The sequence below is a fragment of the Rhinopithecus bieti genome, unplaced genomic scaffold, assembly GCF_001698545.2.
Source record: "Rhinopithecus bieti isolate Rb0 unplaced genomic scaffold, ASM169854v2 scaffold_18353, whole genome shotgun sequence".
Lineage (NCBI taxonomy): Eukaryota > Metazoa > Chordata > Mammalia > Primates > Cercopithecidae > Rhinopithecus > Rhinopithecus bieti.
The window spans coordinates 758,496-780,160 of NW_016809465.1; the positions used below are offsets into that span (position 1 = coordinate 758,496).

The 21,665-nt window shown below is 39.9% G+C and overlaps 1 protein-coding gene across 2 annotated transcripts in view; it reads left to right on the forward strand.

Moving 5' to 3' along the window:
• FNDC3B (fibronectin type III domain containing 3B) overlaps positions 1–21,665 on the forward strand; it is a 165,943-nt gene that overhangs the window by 85,314 nt on the left and 58,964 nt on the right. For both annotated transcript variants that reach the window (XM_017889478.1, XM_017889477.1), the window contains exons 8-17: positions 1,130–1,254; positions 2,711–2,885; positions 5,485–5,571; positions 7,403–7,541; positions 9,739–9,810; positions 13,198–13,316; positions 15,092–15,197; positions 16,164–16,336; positions 18,416–18,529; positions 19,275–19,424. In XM_017889478.1, coding sequence (XP_017744967.1) covers positions 1,130–1,254; positions 2,711–2,885; positions 5,485–5,571; positions 7,403–7,541; positions 9,739–9,810; positions 13,198–13,316; positions 15,092–15,197; positions 16,164–16,336; positions 18,416–18,529; positions 19,275–19,424 — 1,260 coding nt within the window. The remainder of the gene's footprint in view (positions 1–1,129; positions 1,255–2,710; positions 2,886–5,484; positions 5,572–7,402; positions 7,542–9,738; positions 9,811–13,197; positions 13,317–15,091; positions 15,198–16,163; positions 16,337–18,415; positions 18,530–19,274; positions 19,425–21,665) is intronic.

A 21,665-nucleotide genomic window follows, 5' to 3' on the forward strand; every position in this document is an offset into this window, starting at 1 on the left:
ACATATGCTTGCTTTGTTTTTTGTAAAATAAATAGAGAACTTCCAACAGATTGTTCAGGGCCCTGGGCCTGTCCAGGTAGAATGCTAAGATCCATTCAGTGTTAGCATATGGTTTTCTTTTGCATGAACATGGATAAGATAGTAAGATAATGGGGATTATGTGTAGGAAGTACTCTAACAAACTGCTGATAAGAGTGTTACATGCCTCTGCGTATGGCATAGGGCAGTTAGGCTTTTTTCTTACTTGTTGGGCCTGTTATGAGACCCTGCTAGAGTGTTTTACTTGTACTTCAAGGAATTTGAAGTATCATGTAAGGCTAGGAAGACATTCAAAGTACATTTTTAGCCTGACAAGAAACTTAGAGTGACTGTAATATATATAGATTAATTCAACCAGTGTTCCAAGTACTTATCATTCACTTCCACTCTGCAAGCATTGATTGAGCTCCCAGTTTGTCCAAAGCACTGTTACGAGCAAAGTAGACATGGACAAAATGATTCAAAGGTTCGTGACCAGTGTCAGCGATCAGTGAAGAAACAACTCACCATCACTAGAATGTACTCGTGAAGGTATTGGAGGCCACTGCCTGGCAGGAGAGATACAGCTGGAGAGGGCCTTGTACGGCACACTCAGCTGCAGAGATGGGTCTTTAGGTGCTCAGAAGTGACTGGGAAAGGCTGTGTATTTTCAGAGCCAGTGACCCCTCTGTGGATGCAGTCAGACTCTTGGTTGATCAGGCTGGGCATTTTCGGCCAATCCAAGTAAGGAAGAGGATCTTGGAAATTGTGATCATTAACTGGAGCATCGTCTTATGCCTGAAAGGACCTTTTTTAATCTTGTTAACCAAAAAAAAAATCACTTTAGATATATCACAGGTATAGTGAATTACCTGTCTCAATTACAGAATTTTCTGTAGTGCCTTTATGTTAAACATGAGATTTCATCATAGAGTGCTTTATTTGCAACATGGGCACTTCCCTATAAGCTTCTATTGTTTTTGTTCATTCAAACTAGGAAATTAAACAGTTATTCAAGATGTTCAAGATGCTCTTTCATTTATTTAGGATTATCTGCGGTTTTTTTTTTTTTTTTTTGAAGTATATGCATTGTTTCATTGTTTACTTTTAGGGAAAAAGAAACAGTGGTTTCAGACAGTGCTTCTTCGGGAGCCAGAAGCACTGCAAATTGACAAAGCTTTGTCCGGCAATGGGGTACACATTCAGGCTGGCCGCTCGAAACGACATTGGCACCAGGTATGATATTTCCTTGTCCTCTTGCCCTTCAGCCTTTGGATGGTGATCTTGAGCCTTCTTTTGCATCACTGGGAGGCATGAGGAAGCCTGCTGCCTCCACACTAAATCAACTGGAGGTTTTGCAAGATGGAATCCTAATCAGAGGAGAGAAGGCCTCCTTTAAGCTGGTGAATGCCACTGTGGCCTCTGCAGTCTTGCAAGCTGTATCGCGAAGGCCCCACTAGGGGTCTCTAAGAACCAAGGTGAAGGCAGCAGTACAGATTTTGAAAGGAATTCCTCTTGGAGCTTTATTTTTTTAGATAACATGCCTTTTTCTTTTATCACTTTAGCGAGCTCCTGATTCAATTGCCCTTTTTCAATTACATGAGTGTTTCCTGGTATAAAGAAAGAGATGCTGGGCTGGCCATTGTTGTCAAGCCCAGGGCAGATATAGAATTGGAGAAAACCTGGACTGTCTTGGAGGCCCCTGCAGGCCTGTAGCCTGTATGAGAAAGGCAAGAATGGGTGTACTGTAAGGTATCAATTGATTAAAGAGGCTTTGAAAAGGCCACATTTCAATTGCACTTGCGGGGTAACTCTTGATTAAGAGAAAAATCTTTTCTTTCATTCACTGCTTGTTGAAATCTTTTAAAGGCTTTGCACATCAGTGGTCCCCAACCTTCTTTCCAGCCTAAAGAACCTCTTTTAACATCACAAAGTTTTACAGACCTGCCAATTCCACCATGGTAGCCATTATAGTTTTAGAGTTCCCTGGTTGAAAAGTCATACCGATAAAAAGCCTTCTATGGTTCAAGAATTTTTAAATGAATTGGAAGCATCCACCAACTTTCAAAAAACAGCACTGTATATATTTGTAAAACATTATTTCATCAACAAATATTTGTTGCTCATATTGATTTGAAGGCTTCTTGACCTATACCTTGATAGACATTGCACTGTGCTATGCCTTCTGTCCAGTGCTTTTGAGGGGGAAAATGAATTCTTAAGTACCATTGTCCTTCAGTTTCCACAGGGGATTGGTTTCAGGACTTCCCACACCTCCCTGCCATGGATACCAAAATCTATGGATGCCCCAGTCCCTGATATAAAATGGCTTAGTCTTTGCATATAACCTGCACACATCCTTCCCTCCTTAAATCTTCTCTAACTTGCTTGTAATATCTAATATAATGCCCACACATCACTTCATTCATGTGATACGGAACCCAAGGATACAGAAGGCCAGCTGTATATTGTCTTGTGACTTGATGTGTGTGTCTAGTAGAAGATCATGGGGTAGGGGGATGGGGAAGCCGAAGGTGGTTATAGGGAATATCACACACAGCATCCTTGCCTGGCTTTGCTTATTCTACCTGCTAGGCTGAGTTGGGTAGTATGCAGGCTGAGCCTTCCTCTTTTAAAGTGCCAAGCCTGTTCACATGCTTCTAACTGTGTGCCTCACTTTCTTTCTCTACAGTGGTTACAGCCAAGAGGTGGTGTGCTACACATTAGGAAATATCCCTCAGATGCCTTCTGCACCAAGGCTGGTTCGAGCTGGCATCACGTGGGTCACGTTGCAGTGGAGCAAGCCAGAAGGCTGTTCACCTGAGGAAGTGATCACCTACACCTTGGAAATTCAGGAGGATGAAAATGTGAGTTTTACAGATTTTATACCTCTCTGTGTTTTGTACAAGTCAGTATTGTTATAGCTACAGGGCACCATGAAATGAGATTAACTGCATAAGTTCAAAACCAAACTCTTTTTTTTTTTTTTTGAGACAGAGTCTCGCTCTGTCGCCCAGGCTGGAGTACAGTGGCCCAATCTTGGCTCACTGCAATCTCCACCTCCCAGGTTCACGCCATTCTCCTGCCTCAGCCTCCAGAGTAGCTGGGACTACAGGTGTCCACCACCATGCCCAGCTAATTTTTTGTATTTTTAGTAGAGACAGGGTTTCACTGTGTTAGCCAGGATGGTCTCGATCTCCTGACCTTGTAGTCTGCCCTCCTCGGCCTCCTACAGTGCTGGGATTACAGGCATGAGCCACCACGCCTGGCCCAAAAGCAAACTCTTAATTTCTACCTCTGTCACCACCACTACCAACAGCAGCCAGTTCTTTCCCATCTCTGTAAATGACATTTCCATTCTTTTAGCTGGGGAGACAAAAACTCTTGGAGTCATCCTTGACCCATATATAATCAGACAGAAAATCCTTTTGAATCTTCCTTAGAAATTAACCATTCTTTTTCATCATCTCCACAGCTACTACCCTTTTATGAGGCACTCATCTCACCCCTGGATTGTTGCAATAACATGATATTGTTATTGGATTATAGCCTCTTAATATTCCTAACTTCATCTTTACTAGGCTACAGCCTGTTCTCCATGCAAAGCCTGGGTGGAGAACATGATCTTGTAAAATACAAATAGATTGTGTCAACGCCCTGCTCAGAATCCTTCCTGTCTCAGTGCCTTCCCCTCTTTTTCAGAGTAAAATCCCTAGAGCTCTTACAGTGCCCACCAGGTCCTGTGTGATTGGGCTCTCCATTACTGTCCTCGTTCCTTCCACTGTAGTCTTATCAGCCTCTAGTCTGTTCTTTTTTTTGAGATGAAGTCTTGCTGTGTCACCCAGGCTGGAGTGCAGTGGCGCGATCTTGGCTCACTGCAAGCTCCACCTCCCAGGTTCACGCCATTCTCAGCTTCCCGAGTGGCTGGGACTACAGGCACCTGCCACCATGCCCGGCTAATTTTTTTTTTTTTTTTTTTTGTATTTTTAGTAGAGACCGTGTTTCACCGTGTTAGCCAGGATGGTCTTGATCTTCTGACCTCGTGATCTCCTTAGCCTCCCAAAGTGTTGGGATTACAGGTGTGAGCCACCTCGCCCAGCCAGCCTCTAGTCTGTTCTTTAAACACACCAGGTGTGCTCTGGCCTCAAGGCCTTTGCAGTTCTGCCTTCTGGCCAGAATGCCCTTCTGGATGTCTTTGGACAGTCCTTCCCTGATCACCCTGTAGAACAGCACCACCCAATAGAACTTTCTGCAATGATGGAAATATTTTATAATTTGTGCCATCCAGTATGGTGGCGCTTACACACATACAACTCTTGACATAAGGCTTTTTGGCCTATAGTATGGAGGGTTGGTTTGCTTGTTTGTTTTGAGATGGAGTTTCACTCTTGTTGCCCAGGCTGGACTGCAGTGGTGCAATCTCGGCTCTCCACAACCTCTGCCTCCCAGGTTCAAGTGATTCTCCTGCCTCAGCCTCCTGAGTAGCTGGGATTGCAGGCACGCGCCACCACGCCTGACTAATTTTGTATTTTTAGTAGAGACGGGGTTTCTCCATGTTGGTCGGACTGGTCTCGTACTCCCAACCTCAGATGATCTGCCCACCTCGGCCTCCCAAAGCACTGGGATTACAGTTGTGAGCCACCACGCCCGGCCAGTACTGAGTTTTTAATTGTAATAAACTTAAATTCAAAGAGCCACATATGGCTGCCATATTTACCTCCAGCAGCTGTAGAAAGCCCTCACTAGTTTCACCACTGTATCCTCCTACCTAGCTTTAGTTTTTGTCATAGCACTTAACACCACGTGACATATGTAGTGGTTTTTCTGTATTGTCTTCTCCCACTGGAATGTGAACTTCTTGTGGGCAAGGCCTTTTCTGTTCTTGAGCAGTGCTGAATCCTTAGAGCCTAGAGGACAACCTGACACAGAGAAGGTGCTAAGTAGTGATGAGTGATGATAGTATGATAGAGACAGAACTATTGAATGAGTTCCCTGAATTCAACTTTTAGTGGGATGTTTGCCCTCCTAAAGGATTATGCCCTTTCGCATCGAAGCTGTCCTTTCTCCCTTGGCCAGAAGAGGGCACTGTGTGGTCAGGAAGCTCAGCCACACGTTACTGCATAGCACATTGCAGCTTGATAGTAAGGACCTCAGTACAAAGACTTTTTTCATGACAACATTAAAAATGTTAAATGTATTTTCAAAAAGTCCTTAACTCCTTTGTCACAATAAATTTGACCAGGCCCAGGAAAATTACAGTGTGATGGAGATAAATTTTATTTAAAACTCAAGTGCTATCCACAATACTCTGGGCTTCTGATTTTTCTCTTTTGCAAAAGTAGCTGCCAGACCTCTGGCCAGTTGCTGCTGATGGTAGGGAAAGGCAGTATAAAAATCCTATATTCAAAGGTATTTAATGCCCAGAACTTTTGATACTGATGTTTCTTCCTGGCTTTGCCTTTTCAGGATAACCTTTTCCACCCAAAATACACTGGAGAGGATTTAACCTGTACTGTGAAAAATCTCAAAAGAAGCACACAGTATAAATTCAGGGTGAGTCCGTCGTTTTGCTGCCTGAACTGCTTAAAAATGAAACTGTTTTCTATTTCACCATTTACCATGTCAGATTGTCTCTACAGGTTAAGAACTGAAGTTGACAGCCCTTTACATTTTGAAAGTAACATTTATAAAGTGCACACCATGCTGCTTTATTTATTTATTTATTTATTTATTTATTTATTTATTTGAGATGGAGTCTCTCTCTGTCACTCAGGCTAGAGTGCAGTGGCACGATCTCGGCTCCCTGCAACCTCTGCCTCCCGGGTTTAAGCAATTCTCCTGCCTCAGCCTCCCGGGTTTAAGCAATTCTCCTGCCTCAGCCTCCCGAGTAGCTGGGACTATAGGCGTGCGCCACTATGCCGGGCTAATTTTTTATTTTTTATTTTTTATTTTTTGTATTTTTAGTTGAGACGGGTTTCACCATGTTGGCCAGGCTGGTCTCAATCTCCTGACCTCGTGATCCGCCTGCCTCAACCTCCCAAAGTGCTGGGATTACAGGCGTGAGCCACTGCGCCTGGCCCATGCTTTAATTTTAAAACCAGTTTGTGAGCATAAAAATTGTCATCGTGTGCTGTAATAAATTGCGTTTGCAGCATGGCCAGGTACCCTTGCCTGGGAAGAGGCATACTAGATGCTGGAGTGTACCTGTCACTCACCTGCACTCCATACCTTTTTCCTTTCAATCAGACTTCTCTTTGCTCTTCATTTTCCTTTGCTCTTCTGCCCATTTATTTTTCCTCACTTGTTTTTAATTTTCTCTTCCATGACCCACGCCCTCCCGACTTGGGCTGTCTTTGGTCATTAACAGCCACCATTAATGTTACTATAGGACTATGTGTAGTAGCCAAAAAAGTCAATACGACTTTATAATCATTAAGAGATCAAAACAATATTCTGCAGCACCGTATTTTCTAGTATGACAAGTGTGTATTTTGGAAGATAGGATTGTCTTCTGATTCCACACGTTCTTCTCTAAGTGGTGGACCAAATGCTGTTATTTGGCACATAGCAATTACTCAATAAATAGTTGCCAAATTATCAAGTGCAGTATGTGACTATTTGAAGGAAATGATAATTTTTAACATTTTAAAAAACCCTTATTATCCATGCTGGCTATGAGAACATAGCTATACTGCTAACATTTCTCCACAAGGTGGCATTGCCCTACTCTTTAAAAGTGGGGCTATTTTATGTCCCCACTCACCCTACATTTTCCTTTCACGAAACAATACAAATCAGGTGATGACATACTTGTTTTATTATGTCTTTTGAAAGGGTAAAATATCTTTAAAACTCACCTTATGGTTTTATTTTATTTTTATTTTTTTATTTTTTGAGACAGGGTTTCGCTGTTTTTGCCCAGGCTGGAGTGCAATGGCATCATCTTGGCTCACCGCAACCTCTGCCTCCCAGGTTCAAGCAATTCTCCTGCCTCAGCCTCCTGAGTAGCTGGGATTACAGGCATGCACCACCATGCCCAGCTAATTTTGTATTTTTAGGAGAGACGAGGTTTCTCCATGTTGGTCAGGCTGGTCTCGAATTCCTGACCTCAGATGATCCACCCACTTCAGCCTCCCAAAATGCTGGGATTACAGGCATGAGCCACCATGCCCAGCTGGTTTTATTTTTAATTGTTAATAACCAACTATACAGTAAATGATTTATAATATAAATACTGTTAAATCGATACTTGAGTTTAAAGAGAAAAAAATGTGTGTCTGTCTGAGTTTATGGGTGCCTTCATCTCACCATGTTAAAAAGTGACCATTAATTTAGTGATCCCTGATAACTAAAGCATGTTAACGTTTCCTTGGTTGTGTTCTAGCTGACTGCTTCTAATACGGAAGGAAAAAGCTGTCCAAGCGAAGTTCTTGTTTGTACGACGAGTCCTGACAGGCCTGGACCTCCTACCAGACCACTTGTCAAAGGCCCAGTTACATCTCATGGCTTTAGTGTCAAATGGGGTATGTTTTACTGCTGCTCCTGCTGCTGCTGTTTTTTTTTTCCTTTGGATATATTTTTTAAAAATGATTAATTTTAGTAGTGACAAGCCAAAAAAATTATGGATGGTATTATTTGCAGAAGTTTTCTACGTTTGGAATATATATGTGAGAAAAATCCTGAGAAGTCTACAAATTGGAATGGACAGTTTCGTTAAAATGTAATCATAAAGGACAATTAAATTTTAGTGGAAATTAAAATGGATGATTTTTAAGAGTATCTCATTTACTCTATGATTTTCCTGTATTACATATCTTTTCTCCTGTATTTTTAAGGCATTGATTTGAATGTAGTAATCTCTGCATGCATCGTTCATTCTTCAATAGTTCATCCTTAAAAAATTAGCAATACTTAATAGAAAAATTTGGTTTATAAAGTTAATATTGAAAATAAATTTCAAAATTTAGGTTTGTTAAGTAAACTTTGGCATACAGAATGTTTAAGTTGCAATGAATTAGGGATAGTTTTATTTTCATTGGTGTTTGTTTGGGAAATTTTAGTATTAAAGTTCATAAGGAGTTTGAGGTTGTCTGGTAAAAGGATATTGTGTCTCACCTCTGCAGTGTGGATTATTTCAATAAAATGAATACAGTTAGAAGGTTGATAATTAATATGTAAAAGTGTTATGCATATCATTTTTACTAATGTCTTAAAAATATTAACTAATAGGCAAAAAAAAGTTGAAATCTTAAATAAAATTTTACCTTGCAGCCAAGTAATATAAGGAGAATTTAAAACATTATTACACCAACCACTAAGATATATAACTGTTTCAAGTTACCTAATAATTGTGAGATAGAATTATTAGGATTTCTGTTTCCCCGAAAGATGGATAGAATTCAGAGAAATGATAAAAATCTAGATGTGCTTTTAGCCAGACCATAGAGCTTTTCTCTCAAAGAACCTCAGAAAGTTCTGTCAACACTACAGCTATATACCATAGTATTTACCTTTATAATTATTATTGTAAATATCTACTAAAATATATATACATTAATGGAAATCAGGTGAAGGAGGGGGGAAGTGAATATTCTAAATTTATATATAAGTAAAACTTAAGGTTTTTTAGAAAAATCTCCATTATGTCTAAGAATATCGAGGTGGCAGACAGACAATATAAAGGTACATTCTTTATAGTTTTGCAAAATTAGGCTGCAAAGAAAGTGTTTTTCTGCTCAGAAAGTAAAATTCCTGCAGGCACAGAGTTATGGGTAGTCTATATACCCAAGGCACCTAGGGCTCTAGTAATAAGCCAGAACCTTCTTTCTCAGGCTGTCTGCTGGTGCACTGGTACTCACTGATCCACACCTCCGGTTTCATACCACATTCACCTGGGATGTAAAGTTTGCTTGGTAGGAAACTGTGCTAGAATGGACGTATTCCATTTGGATATTTTATTTATTTTGTCAATAAATTTTGTACTTCTCTTTCTGTTCCTTTCCATCACTCAAAAGAATCTGGTCGGCTGGGCGCAGTGGCTCATGCCTGTAATCCCAGCACTTTGGGAGGCCGAGGCGAGTGGATCACCTGAAGTCTGGAGTTCAAGACCAGCCTAACGTGGTGAAACCCCGTCTCTACTCAAAATACAAAAAAAATTAGCCAGGCGTAGTGGTGGGTGCCTGTAATCCCAGCTACTCGGAAGGCTGAGGCAGGATACTCACTTGAACCCAGGAAGGGTTGCCATGAGCCGAGATGGAGCCATTGCACTCCAGCCTAGGCAACAGAGCGAGACTCATCTCAGAGGGAAAAAAAAAAAAATCTGGTCACTGATAAAATAAGTGAAATAAAAAGAATAAAATAAGAAATATGAACATATCATCTGATATAAAAATCATCAAATATATTAAAGAGCACCTTCAAGTAAATTCAACAACTTGATCAGTTTGTACTGAGTTTTTGATTCATATTTCACTACACGAATGCTCTTTGACATTTCTAGATTTAAGAACGTTGAATAATCTGATCGTATTCAGAGATTCCTGGTTTTGTTTTGTTTTTTTTTCCTTTAACAATGGATTTGGTGAAATAAATTATTTTGCCTTTTGGTCAAGTCTAGAATTAAGATAATATAATGGTATGTGATTTTATGAGTCCTGATGATGTTTACCGATAAAAATCAATATCCTTTTATTGCTAATAAGACATTTGGTTATTTTCCAGATCCTCCTAAGGACAATGGTGGTTCAGAAATCCTCAAGTACTTGCTAGAGATTACTGATGGAAATTCTGAAGGTGAACTTTTTGGCAATTGTTTTATTCAAATCCAGTAGCAAGCTCTATTTTCTGATATAGTAAACATCTTTATAGTAATAGCAAGCAACCATTAATTCTAAAGATAGAACTATTATTACAATAAACAAACTTTAACCACATATTGGCAGTTTTTCTATTTCAAATACAGCACCAGAGATCAGAGGCTACTTGAAACTTACATTTGTGTTATTTAAAATTTTTTCTGTATCTTTTTCATTGGTGTTTTGTTTGGTTGATCTTTTGCTTTTGTTTCTTTGGTTTGGTTTGTTTTTGTTTTGTTTTTTGAGACATGGTCTCACTCTGTCACCCAGGCTGGAGGGCAGTGGCACAAACATGGCCCACTGCAGTCTCAAACTCCTGGGCTTAAGTGATTCTTCTGCCTTAGAAGATGAGGAAGAATACATTTTTCATAGTGATGGGGTCTCACTATGTTATCTAGGCTGGTCTCAAACTCCTGGCCTCAAGCAATCCTCCCACCTCTGCCTCCCACAGTGCTGGGATTATAGGCATGAATCACCACACTCAGCTTCCATGTCTTTTTTTCAACTAGATTTCCTAATTAATTGGATAAATTTAGTGTTTTCATCTCCTAACTTGCCATACGTTCTCTGGAAATTCTTATAAGCAGCCGGGAGCAGTGGCTCACATTCTAATCCCAGCACCTTAGGAGGCCGAGGTAGATGGATCATGAGGTCAAGAGATTGAGACCATCCTGGCTAATGTGGTGAAACCCCCGTCTCTACTAAAAATATAAAAATTAGCTGGGTGTGGTGGCATGCGCCTGTAGTCCCAGCTACTTGGGAGGCTGAGGCAGGAGAATTGCTTGAACCCTGGAGGTGGAGGTTGCAGTTAGCTGAGATTGCACCACTGCACTCCAGCCTGGTGACAGAGTGAGACTCCATCTAAAAAAAAAAAAAAAAAATCTTATAAGCAAAGGAAGTATCAGTGGCAATCAGCAGAAATGGTGAGGTGGAGATAGTGAAGGAGTGGGTTCAGTAATCTATAAATTCCCATGCATGAAATATATAGTGTTGTGGGCTAGTGACAAGAGTCGCACTTTTATAACAAGTTTAGAAAATTTCTTTCCGACTTCATTGTCATTTTACTTCAGATTATGTATTCATTACTATTTATACTGGGTGGATTAACATGGGACAAATGTTAGAAATAAAATTCCTTAGTGCCTTTTTAAAAATTCTGAGGTTTTCTTTCGTTCATTAGACTTTAATAGAGAAAAGTATAGTCTTTAAAACTTTTTAAATGACATGTCATCTCACCACTGTAATAATCCCTCTAACCATTAATTAAAAAAAAAAAAATGGCACTGCTTATGCCTAAAACAGAGAGGATTGATATAACTTTTACAAGCCAGCAGTGCTGATGTGTGGCTGGCTTTTTATTCTGTACCATGAGAACCACCTGGAATTTTTTTTGTTTTAAATCTATTGGGTCCTATTTTAAGCTGAAAACATGAGAATTCTTTTGAGATGAGCACAGCTGTTCTAAACATAAAATCATATTTTGTGCTAAAAACCTGGTTTAGAACTGCCCGGTGTGATGGCTCACACCTATAATCCCAGCACTTTGGGAGGCTGAGGTGGGTGGATCACGAGGTCAGGAGTTCAAGACCAGCCTGGCCAACATGGAGAAACCCCGGCTCTACTAGAAAAAATGCAAAAATTAGCTGGGCGTGGTGGCATGTGCCTGTAATTCCAGTTCCTCGAGAGGCAGAGGCAGGAGAATCGTTGGAATCCAGGAGGCAGAGGTTGCAGTGAGCTGAGATCACACCACTGCACTTAAGCCTGGGCAACAGAGCAAGACCCTGTCTTGGAAGAAGAAAAAAAAAAAAAACCTGGTTTAGCTTTTCTTCATTAGAAAAACCCACGTAGGATAGAAGTCATGTGTATGCCAATGGCTCCTTGTGAATATTTAAGTATGTTTTGAATTCTCATGGCTCCCTTTAGCTACTGATGACAAATCAAATCAAAAGTAGGGGCCATTCTAGACTTATAGTTAACAACTTTGCCACTGCATGACTGAGTGAGTGAGTGAATCTTTTCAGTAATCTTTGCTTCCAGTCACCTTTTCAGTACAGGTTTTTTCGACCTGTAATATCAGGATAATTGCCTTTACTATTCACTTTTTTCATCTGGCCTTAGTGCATGTGACTCTATCGTGAATCTAAACTAATAAGCTGCTGGGGGAATTTGTGGAAGTTACTCTACTTAAAATACCAGGGAATAGTGTAAAAGCATTTCTCCTAAAACAACTTCATGTAGTAAAAGGCTTTTGTAAAGTGGTCAGCTGGAAACACAGCATGAAAGGGAATAAAACAGAGGAGTGAAGAGCCTCCTGGTGGCCCGGATTTGTGAGTCAGGCAGGCGGCTGAGGCAGCCCTGGGTGGTCTTGCTTCCAAAGGCATCAGCCTCAGGGGGCACCCAGACTCCTGGTGACTGTTTCTCTCTTCAGTTCTGCAGAGTGGTCAGATCACTTGGGTCATGCCACGTTTGGTCTTTGTCACCCTGCTAGGCATTTTTGTCTTTTTTTTTTTTGTTTTTTTGAGACGCAGTCTCGCTCTGTCGCCCAGGCTGGAGTGCAGTGGCACGATCTCGGCTCACTGCAAGCTCCGCCTCCTGGGTTCAAGTGATTTTCTTGCCTCAGCCTCCCAAGTAGCTGGGATTACAGGTGCCCGCCACCACGCCTGGCTGATTTTTGTATTTTTAGTAAGACGGGGTTTTGCCAGGTTGGCCAGGCTGGTCTCGAACTCCTGACCTCAGGTGATCCACCTGCCTTGGCCTCCCAAAGTGCTGGGATTACAGGCGTGAGCCACTGCCTGTAATTTTTGTCTTTTAAGTGGGGCTCCATGAAGGCAGTCAGAAGACCCAGTTTTTAAAAGAGGATTTCACTACCTCTGACCTCCAGGCAGATAAGAACAGGGAGAAATTCTTACATGCTGCCCCAGACTTGCCAGAAGCCTCGTGGCTAAGAAGTAGCCCCGTGCCTGCCTGCCCCTGAGGCCTACTCACACCAGGAGCATTCCATAGCTTGCCCACCCCTGTTCTGTGTCTCCTACCACTCTTTCCGTGCCAACTGCACGTTTCATTATGGTTTCCCACATCCAAACCTCATAGCAAATGTAATTGTGGTGATAATAGGTAGTCTAGCCAGCAACACTAAGTATTAAAAATGACTCCATGTTATTTTGGTATTTAACTTTGTAAAAGAAAAGGAAGAGCTTTCTGGCTATTTAAAAGAAAAGAAGATGTTGGTTTTCCTGAAAACATAGAGCTTTTTCTTGTCGGCAATGGCTGATATACTACATTTTTTACAAGAGGCGTAAAGTCATGCATAAGTCTTGTTTTACAGCGAATCAGTGGGAAGTGGCCTACAGTGGGTCGGCTACCGAATACACCTTCACCCACTTGAAACCTGGCACTTTGTACAAACTCCGAGCATGCTGCATCAGTACCGGTGGACACAGCCAGGTTGGTTTTGTTTCCATATAAAAGTAAACCTCTTTGATCAAATTCAGACCAGCTGTCTGTAACATCAGAATCAAATTGCAGTTTAAACAATGTATCTTGGTCATGCAACCTGATAGTATCAAGTCAGGAAATGAAAATAGAGCTTTTGAATTGCTCTTTAAAGGTGTAAGATAGGCCTAAATGATTCCCTACTGAATTGTGGTATTTTCAGGTACATTTGTCACTCACTAATTTCTCAGAAGTCTTTGACATAATCACCTGTGACGGTTGAAAATTACCTGGAATTTGCATTGACTAAATAAAGGAGACCTCAGTTATTGCAATGATTAAAAAACTATAGAATTTCGAGTGAAAAGATAAGTAAGACCTGTGCAGCACTGCTGTTATCACATCTATCAATGTTAAGAATTTGAGACATACCTTCTTCAAGGTACTTTACTGCCATCTGCTGGGAAGTTGTTGTAAAAACAATATAAATCCATGATAGCTGAATGGCACCTCCTTAAGTTGTGTGGTACCCAACGTACACATCTGTAGGCAGCATCCATTCTTTTGTTTCTACTATTTATATGACCTTAGACTAACCAGTTAACATGTCAGGAGTCTTAGTTTCAACCATATAGTACTCATAGGCTCAAAACAACCTAATAAATATACATGGAGTACTCTAGAAATGAAATAATTGTTATCTAAATGGTTTTAACTTACACTCAGAAAACTGAGTGAGAAATGAGATGCCAAAGGTACTTTCACTGTAGAGATATTTAACATGATTTGAAACCACTAATAATTTAGAATGAAAGAGAAAGAGAGATGGTGGCTTACAGCCCTGTGCTGGGTTGACTTTTCAAGAGAATACCTGCCGTTTGAATGCCTAATTTTTCTAGTCAACCCACTTGCAACAGCAGTTTTTGTGTTTACTTTCTTTTGCCCCCAAGGATGGTACTAGGACATCTAGACTGCCCGTGTAGACACTTACGGGAAGGTCCAGCTGGACCATCTTTATACAGTGCCGAAGCTTTCTGGAGTGCCTCCCATTTGGATTTACTTTCTGGAGTAAATCCAAATCAAAGCTGAGATTATCAGTGGTACTTCCTATGTGTGAGGCACTACACAAGGTGGCACTGAGTCTGAACTGCTCAAATGCATAGAGGTCATTTCCTCTGTGCCACTTCTCAGGGAGAAAATTGAATGTGGCTGAGCTGTATAGCTCTACCTGATTTTCTCCTGTCTCAGGAAGCAGGTCAGCTTCCATATCACTAGCCTTACACAACCAGATCCTGCAAAATAAAGGCCTACTTATTTTAGCGTTAACAGTACCTGCTGGTTAATGTCAGAATCAATTGATTAATATTGAGTTTATTTGCTTTTCTGCTCTGTATGTGAATGGTTGGCCATTTATGGTACCATTTTAAAATTTCATCCAGCTGTCGTTTTGTGTTCTCCTCTGTCCTCATGAAGGGTCTTTCTAATTTTGAATTAAAGGAAAGGAATTGCTTAGGATATACAGTACTCATGTCTGCTAATCTAACTTCAAAATAATCATTTTGTTTTCCCAGTGCCATATGAAGTCTATAACCACCCTTAAAACACACACACACACATTTATATGAAGATCTTAATTGCATTAAAAGCTTACCATAATGTGCACACATTTAGTGTGTAACCCCTTTTCGGTAACATTTGCAGTTATGGGGTGGAATTTGCCTGATATGTAGAGGTCTGATAAATTCACAGTAACTAAGAGATGGTTCTCTCTGGTGTTTCTCCTGCAGTGTTCTGAAAGTCTCCCTGTTCGCACACTAAGCATTGCACCAGGTCAGTGTCGACCACCGAGGGTTTTGGGTAGACCAAAGCACAAAGAAGTCCACTTAGAGTGGGGTGAGTGAACAAACCTTCCCATTGACATTGATAGTTTGGACAATCGGAGATGAAGACTTACGCTTTGTACTTAAGTTTCAAACCTTTCTTCTAAAGACCATATATGTTTTTGTCTGTTGAAGGTGTCCATATTCTTCTTGCAGTATGTTGACCTAGGTTTTTTATGTGTGTCATTCCCCCAATCCAAACCCCCAACACTGTCCCTCATCCTCCTCTTCCTGATGGTGCCACACACCTGGTTTATCCCCCACACTTCAGGGGACACTTTTCTAAGGAGTATTTCAAGAACAGCCAGTCTTTTTCAGAAAGTTTTCAACTTTATTAATGGAAAAAAAAATTTGTACTCAATTTAGAAATTAAACCAAAGAATGGTTTATAAGATCACATGGAATTCTTCCTCGTCTTTGTGTGTAACCACCTCTGCTGCATTGTCCTGTGTGGGTCCTGATGTTTTTACAGCATTGACTTAAACTGTATTAGCGTTTTTGTTGTGCCCAGCTGTTTACAACATATATAATTATAAATACAAATGTACAGAACTCTCTAGCAGACTATTTTTTCCCACCACTTATGTCTAAAGTATAATAAATTGTGCCAACCTGGGACCTGTATTTTGATTTAGTATGACCTTTGGTTTCAAATTAAAGAGATTTTCTTCCCTCTTTTCTTCCATTTACCTAGCATTACAATATGAAGAAATATATCTAGTATTCCTATGATTTGGGGATTATTTTATCAATGTAATTAGATAAACTTCAATGGACTTGCTTTGGAGAGTATGGATAACATCATTCAGAAACTTTTATTTTTATATCTCTTGTTTGGTGGGCAGGGATTCTTTTGTAAGGGAGATACTGAGGACAGGCCACCTATGTGATATTTTGCACAACTTGTGTGAAATCTGGTGCAGTTTGGTCAACTGGAAGTACAAAGTGTTCTAAGATGAAAATAATTCTTCATTCCCAGATGTTCCTGCATCTGAAAGTGGCTGTGAGGTCTCAGAGTATAGCGTGGAGATGACGGAGCCCGAAGACGTAGCCTCGGAGGTGTACCACGGCCCAGAGTTGGAGTGCACTGTCGGCAACCTGCTTCCTGGAACCGTGTATCGCTTCCGGGTGCGGGCTCTGAATGATGGAGGGGTGAGTATAAGCCCATACACTGTAACCTGAATCAGAATGCATAGTCAGAACCCAAAGTACTAGCACTTCTGTCTCTAGCCTCCTGAAATTTTTGGCAGTCTTAATGCAACGTGACAACCATTAATGCAGTGTCTGTAAATCTTAATTCTGAGTTGATATTGTTGTGATTTCATACAGACCCAGCATTAGACATTTTTTGTTTCTTTTGTCCTCATATCGTTCTATGAAGACAGCACTCAAGGTAAATAAAGATATCACCCTGTAGATACTTTTGACAATTTTTAGAAAATTTCCTTTTCTTCTATTGACTTTATCAGTTAAGGGAAATTAGGAATATATAATAGTTCTAATAAAAGTTTTATACTCTCTTGTCTAAATGAACCAGCAACATCTTTGGTCAGTTTTTACAACTAGAGAGGGGTAGTGGCTGGGGACATCAGCTTGTTTTTGTTTTGTTTCAAGTGAAAACTGTAGGCCTCTCTGGCCTTCCTTCTATTGCTCCATTTGGAGTTGTCAAGTTGAGCTATCAGAGATTGAGAATACATATGTCTGTGTTATATCCATAAAGGTGGTTGTCCTTTTTTCTTTAAAATTGCCAAATGATGTAGATTTGGGGGGAGATGAATAATGAACGGTGGGAGTCCTATTAACTGTGGGGCTTTTGGGTGGACTCAGAGATTGATGAAGCGTAAAAGTGGGCAGAAGGGAGTGGTTAAAGCCAGCTAATGCTAAATGTCCCATCCAAAGTGCCAGTGGTTTGTATAGATGGGCTCCCTGCAAATAAATATAATTAATTAATTGATGATTTTTTAAAAAAATAAGAAAGCCCAACTTGCAGTGACTTTTTGTTTTAAGTGAAAGCAAGTTTATTAAGAAAGTAAAGCAATAAAAGAAGGGCTATTCCTTAGGCAGAGCACCTGAAACTGGATTTCTTCTAATTCTCCAATAGAAAAGAATTTCAGACACAACAATGATATTCAAGTGAAAACAAAAAAGTCTAAACATTAACGCCTATGCACCTGAACTTATGTAAGCGAAAAGAAGATAGATGGTGGTGAACACACTGTTGTGTCTACCCCATTCTCTCATCAACTTTTCAGTTACTGTCTGCCACAACAAAGATAAATGTGCAACTGGGCTGGTGTGAGTTGTACTTTTCTCAGCCCTTTCACTGATTTATCCCATAAAGAAACTATCTTCAGCTTGGGTTTATTCATGTTGTATTAGAAATTCACCATATAGATTGCTGTAGTCATCTTCCGAGGTCCATTTCAGAGAGCTTCCCCAACTCTCGAGCATCTTTGCATGTTATGCTGAGAGGTGGTTTTTTTTCTCTTCCCCATCTTTTTTTCCCATTTTGACAAGGACAGTCATATATTTTGTTATCCTGGGAAGTTTTTACTCTGCCCTAAACCTTTGAAGTATCAAATATGCCACCATTAAAATGGGTGGTTCAGGTGACTGTGACTCTCTCAAAGTGTGCTAAGTCTCTAGCAATTCCTGGCTCTGAGCAGTGTGGTCACTGATGGTAATAACATCAGGATTGCCATGGATACTCTTGAATAGGTGAGGTGATGGGAACACACTGAGAAAACATTACAGAAACATTCATTTTCAAAATGGAAAGTACCAGTAACTAGAAGAAATACCTAGAATTCGATCACCAACAATTCCAAGTATATTTTATGCATTAAAATTAAACTGCAGTGGGCATCTGACTTAGTTTTCTTGGATGTCCTCTGAGAAATATGAAAGCAGATTGTCTTGTTTTGTCAAAAATCAGCATATTTTTATTTCAGATGTCCCAAGAAAGGGAAAATATTTTGCCAACCAACTAATTATTTTCCATTTAAAAAAATGACAGACATCTACTCAGGGAATGTACGTAGGAGAAAAACTTATACACATTGAATTGAAAGTTAAAATCATTGGGTAATATTTGTAAATTAGTTGTGTTGATGATAATGTTAGCCTAGCCTTTATTTGGTTATAAGCTTTTATATGCATGTACATGCACAAACACATACACACATATATACGTGTGTGTGTGTGTGTGTGTGTGTGTGTGTTTTCTTTCAGTACGGTCCCTATTCTGATGTCTCAGAAATTACCACTGCTGTGGGGCCCCCTGGACAGTGCAAAGCACCTTGTATTTCTTGTACGCCTGATGGATGTGTCTTAGTGAGCTGGGAGGTAAGTCAGGCACATTCTGCATCAACTTCTGTTTCTTCTACTTTACCCCCAAATACAAATACAAATTATAAGGAGATGATTTTTTTTTTTTTGCTCTGTATACTATAGTAATCACCCTTAGCACTTGCCATTTGCTTATGTTATTCAGAGTTGTGGAAATTTTACCATAGTCAAAATTGAGAGGAAATGGTTTCTCATGCCTTTCTTTTAAAAAAATTATTTTATTTTATTTTATTTATTTATTTTTATTTTTCTGTGACGGAGTTTCACTCTTGTCACCCAGGCTGGAGTGCAGTGGTATAATCTCGGCTCACTGCAACCTCCGCCTCCCGGGTTCAAGTGATTTTCCTGCCTCAGCCTCCTGAGTAGCTGGGATTACAGGTGCCCGTCACCACGCCTGGCTAGTTTTTGTATTTTTAGTAGAGACAGGGTTTCACCATGTTGGTCAGGCTGGTCTCGAACTCCTTACCTTGGCAATCCACCCACCTCAGCCGCCCAAAGTGCTGGGATTACAGGCGTGAGCCACCGCATCCGGCCCTATTTTAAATTTCAATTTCTAAACCTTAAAAATAATTTTATGGGTACGTAGTAGGTATATATATTTGTGATCATGCCTTTCTTTTATATGTGTTTGAAATATTCTGAGGCATGTTGCTCTCTTTCCCATTTTAGTTACTTGAATACAAGCACAGTAGGATTCTCTTCTCGGTGGCAGCATTAACTACTTCAATTTCTGCCTTTCCAGAGTCCTGATAGTTCTGGTGCTGACATCTCAGAGTACAGGTTGGAATGGGGAGAAGATGAAGAATCCTTAGAACTTATTTATCATGGGACAGACACCCGTTTTGAAATAAGAGACCTGTTGCCTGCTGCACAATATTGCTGTAGACTACAGGTAGGTTGACATTATTCTGATATTACTCACAAGGACTGGTTTTCCCATGAAAGACACTTTGGGAAACCCACTCAAAGGCTTGTGGTGGAGACTGTCAGGAGGGATGATATGGGAAAAAAGAGTCCGTTTAAATAAAAATACATTTGGTTGTTTTGGTATTTTGCAGTTAATTTCCACTTCTCTAGGAAATTCTGAAACTTAAGAACAAAATAAGATTCTTCTCCATTCTGCTTCTCACCACCCTTGTATCTTGTCTGTTCATCAGTTTGCTGAATAAATGACCCAAGTCCACGGGAAAGATGACACAGCTCCTTAGGGAAGGAGCCTTCTGTCTCATTCCCCTGAGATGCACATTTCAGTGGGAAAGACTCTTAGAGCTGGCAAAAGACAGAAAATTATTTTACGAGCTGTTAAATGGAGCCAAAAATAATTTGGACTAGTCTGCATTAGATTACAGGACCCCACCTCCCAGTGACACTTATCAAGGCTAGTTATCTATAAGCTTCCACTTGGGAGTCCAGATAGAATAACATAAAAAAAAAATTGGTTCATAGCCTAAACCCCCAGAGTGGCAACAACCATGGGTTTACTTTTATTTTACTCACTTGGCTATATTATTATTCTTTCTATGTAAAGCCCTAGTCTCTTGAGAAAATAGAGTTATTTGTCCTCCTCTTTCCATCTGTTCAGTAACATTTCTTGAGCATTATAGTACTTTGTACCAGGATCAAAGGAAGATCAGGAAGAGAGATACAAAGATTAATGAGATGTGGTTATTGACCTTGAAGAGCTCTGTCTTCATACACATTTAGATTTGAATAGATAAAGAAGCAGAGATGCCAAAGTCAAGTTCCCACCTGATTTAAGTCATGGATCAAATTCCTTATTACAAGTACACCCAGTGTCTCTGGTCTCTTTGGAGAAAATATTTGCTTCATAACTTAATTTTTCAGGGCAACTGAAGCATTTCTGTTAAATTCTGAAGTCTACTTTATTTGAAACATTTCTGATTAAACTCTTTTATACACCTTTCTTGCTTCTCGAATGAAGCACCTGGGACATAATTAACCTTTTGACAATGAGTCAGTGTCACAACAAATGGTCTGATCTTTATAATAGTGATGCTGAGTCACTGGGGAAAGGTTAAATTATGTGCCACACTCCTGTTTTTCTATTAAGGCAGGATATAAATAAAGAGCTGTCTGCCACCCCAGTAAAGAAATTCACTCCATTATGGTTTTTGAGTTTTGGTCTTTCTTTAAAATGTTATTATATTTCCTTTTTTTTCTCTTTCACAGTATATGTTGTCTTAGCATTGACTTCTCAAAGCTGCATTATAAAAGATACATTAATAAGAATAGAACCTGCATAATAATCTTGCCTCCTTGTATTAACAGGAGTAGAAATATATTTTCAAATGTCTGTACTTATTTATAATAAAATGAGTCAGATCTTATGAAGGGAGTACTACTTTTAAAATTACCATTGCCACGCTAAAGGACTATTGCCAGGAAAAGGATTTGTTCAACCTGTATCGATTTATTGTTATTTGTGGACCAAATATGAACTATTTTCATTCAATATGATTACAAAGTCAAGTTAAATGCCAGTATTTTTTAAATATTTGGCACCTTAAAAATGTAAATATCAGCCGGGCATGGTGGCTCACACTTGTAATCCCAGCACTGTAGGAGGCTGAGGCCAGCTGATTGCTTGAGCCAGGAGTTCGAGACCAGCCTAGACAACCTGGCAAAACTCCTCCTCTACAAAAAAAAAAAAATACAAAAATTAGCCAGGCATCTGTAGTCCCAGCTGCTCAGGAGCCTGAGGCAGGAGGATCACCTGAGCCAGGTCAAGGCTGTAGTGACCTGTGACCGCACCACTGTACGCCAGCCTGGCGACAGAGTGAGAGCCTGTCTCAAAAAAATAAAATAATATAAAAATGTATTATAATACCTATACTGTGTTTTATAGAAATTTGGTGGAACATTTCTTGTTTTGCTCAGGAATTTTTGAATTTTTATATTCTCAGGACTGTTTTAATTAAGTGCTGACGTAATTCCATTCATAGGGCATGTTGTATATTATAGGCATACTATTATTTATAAAAAGTCGATTTTGAATTAAATTTCATTTTAAAACTGTTAATAAAAAGTGGTATAAATCAAATGTTTTCTATAGACCCAGGCTAGTTAAAAGAAGGTAGGATCCTGGAGTAGAAAAAGAACATTAGGGCCGGGC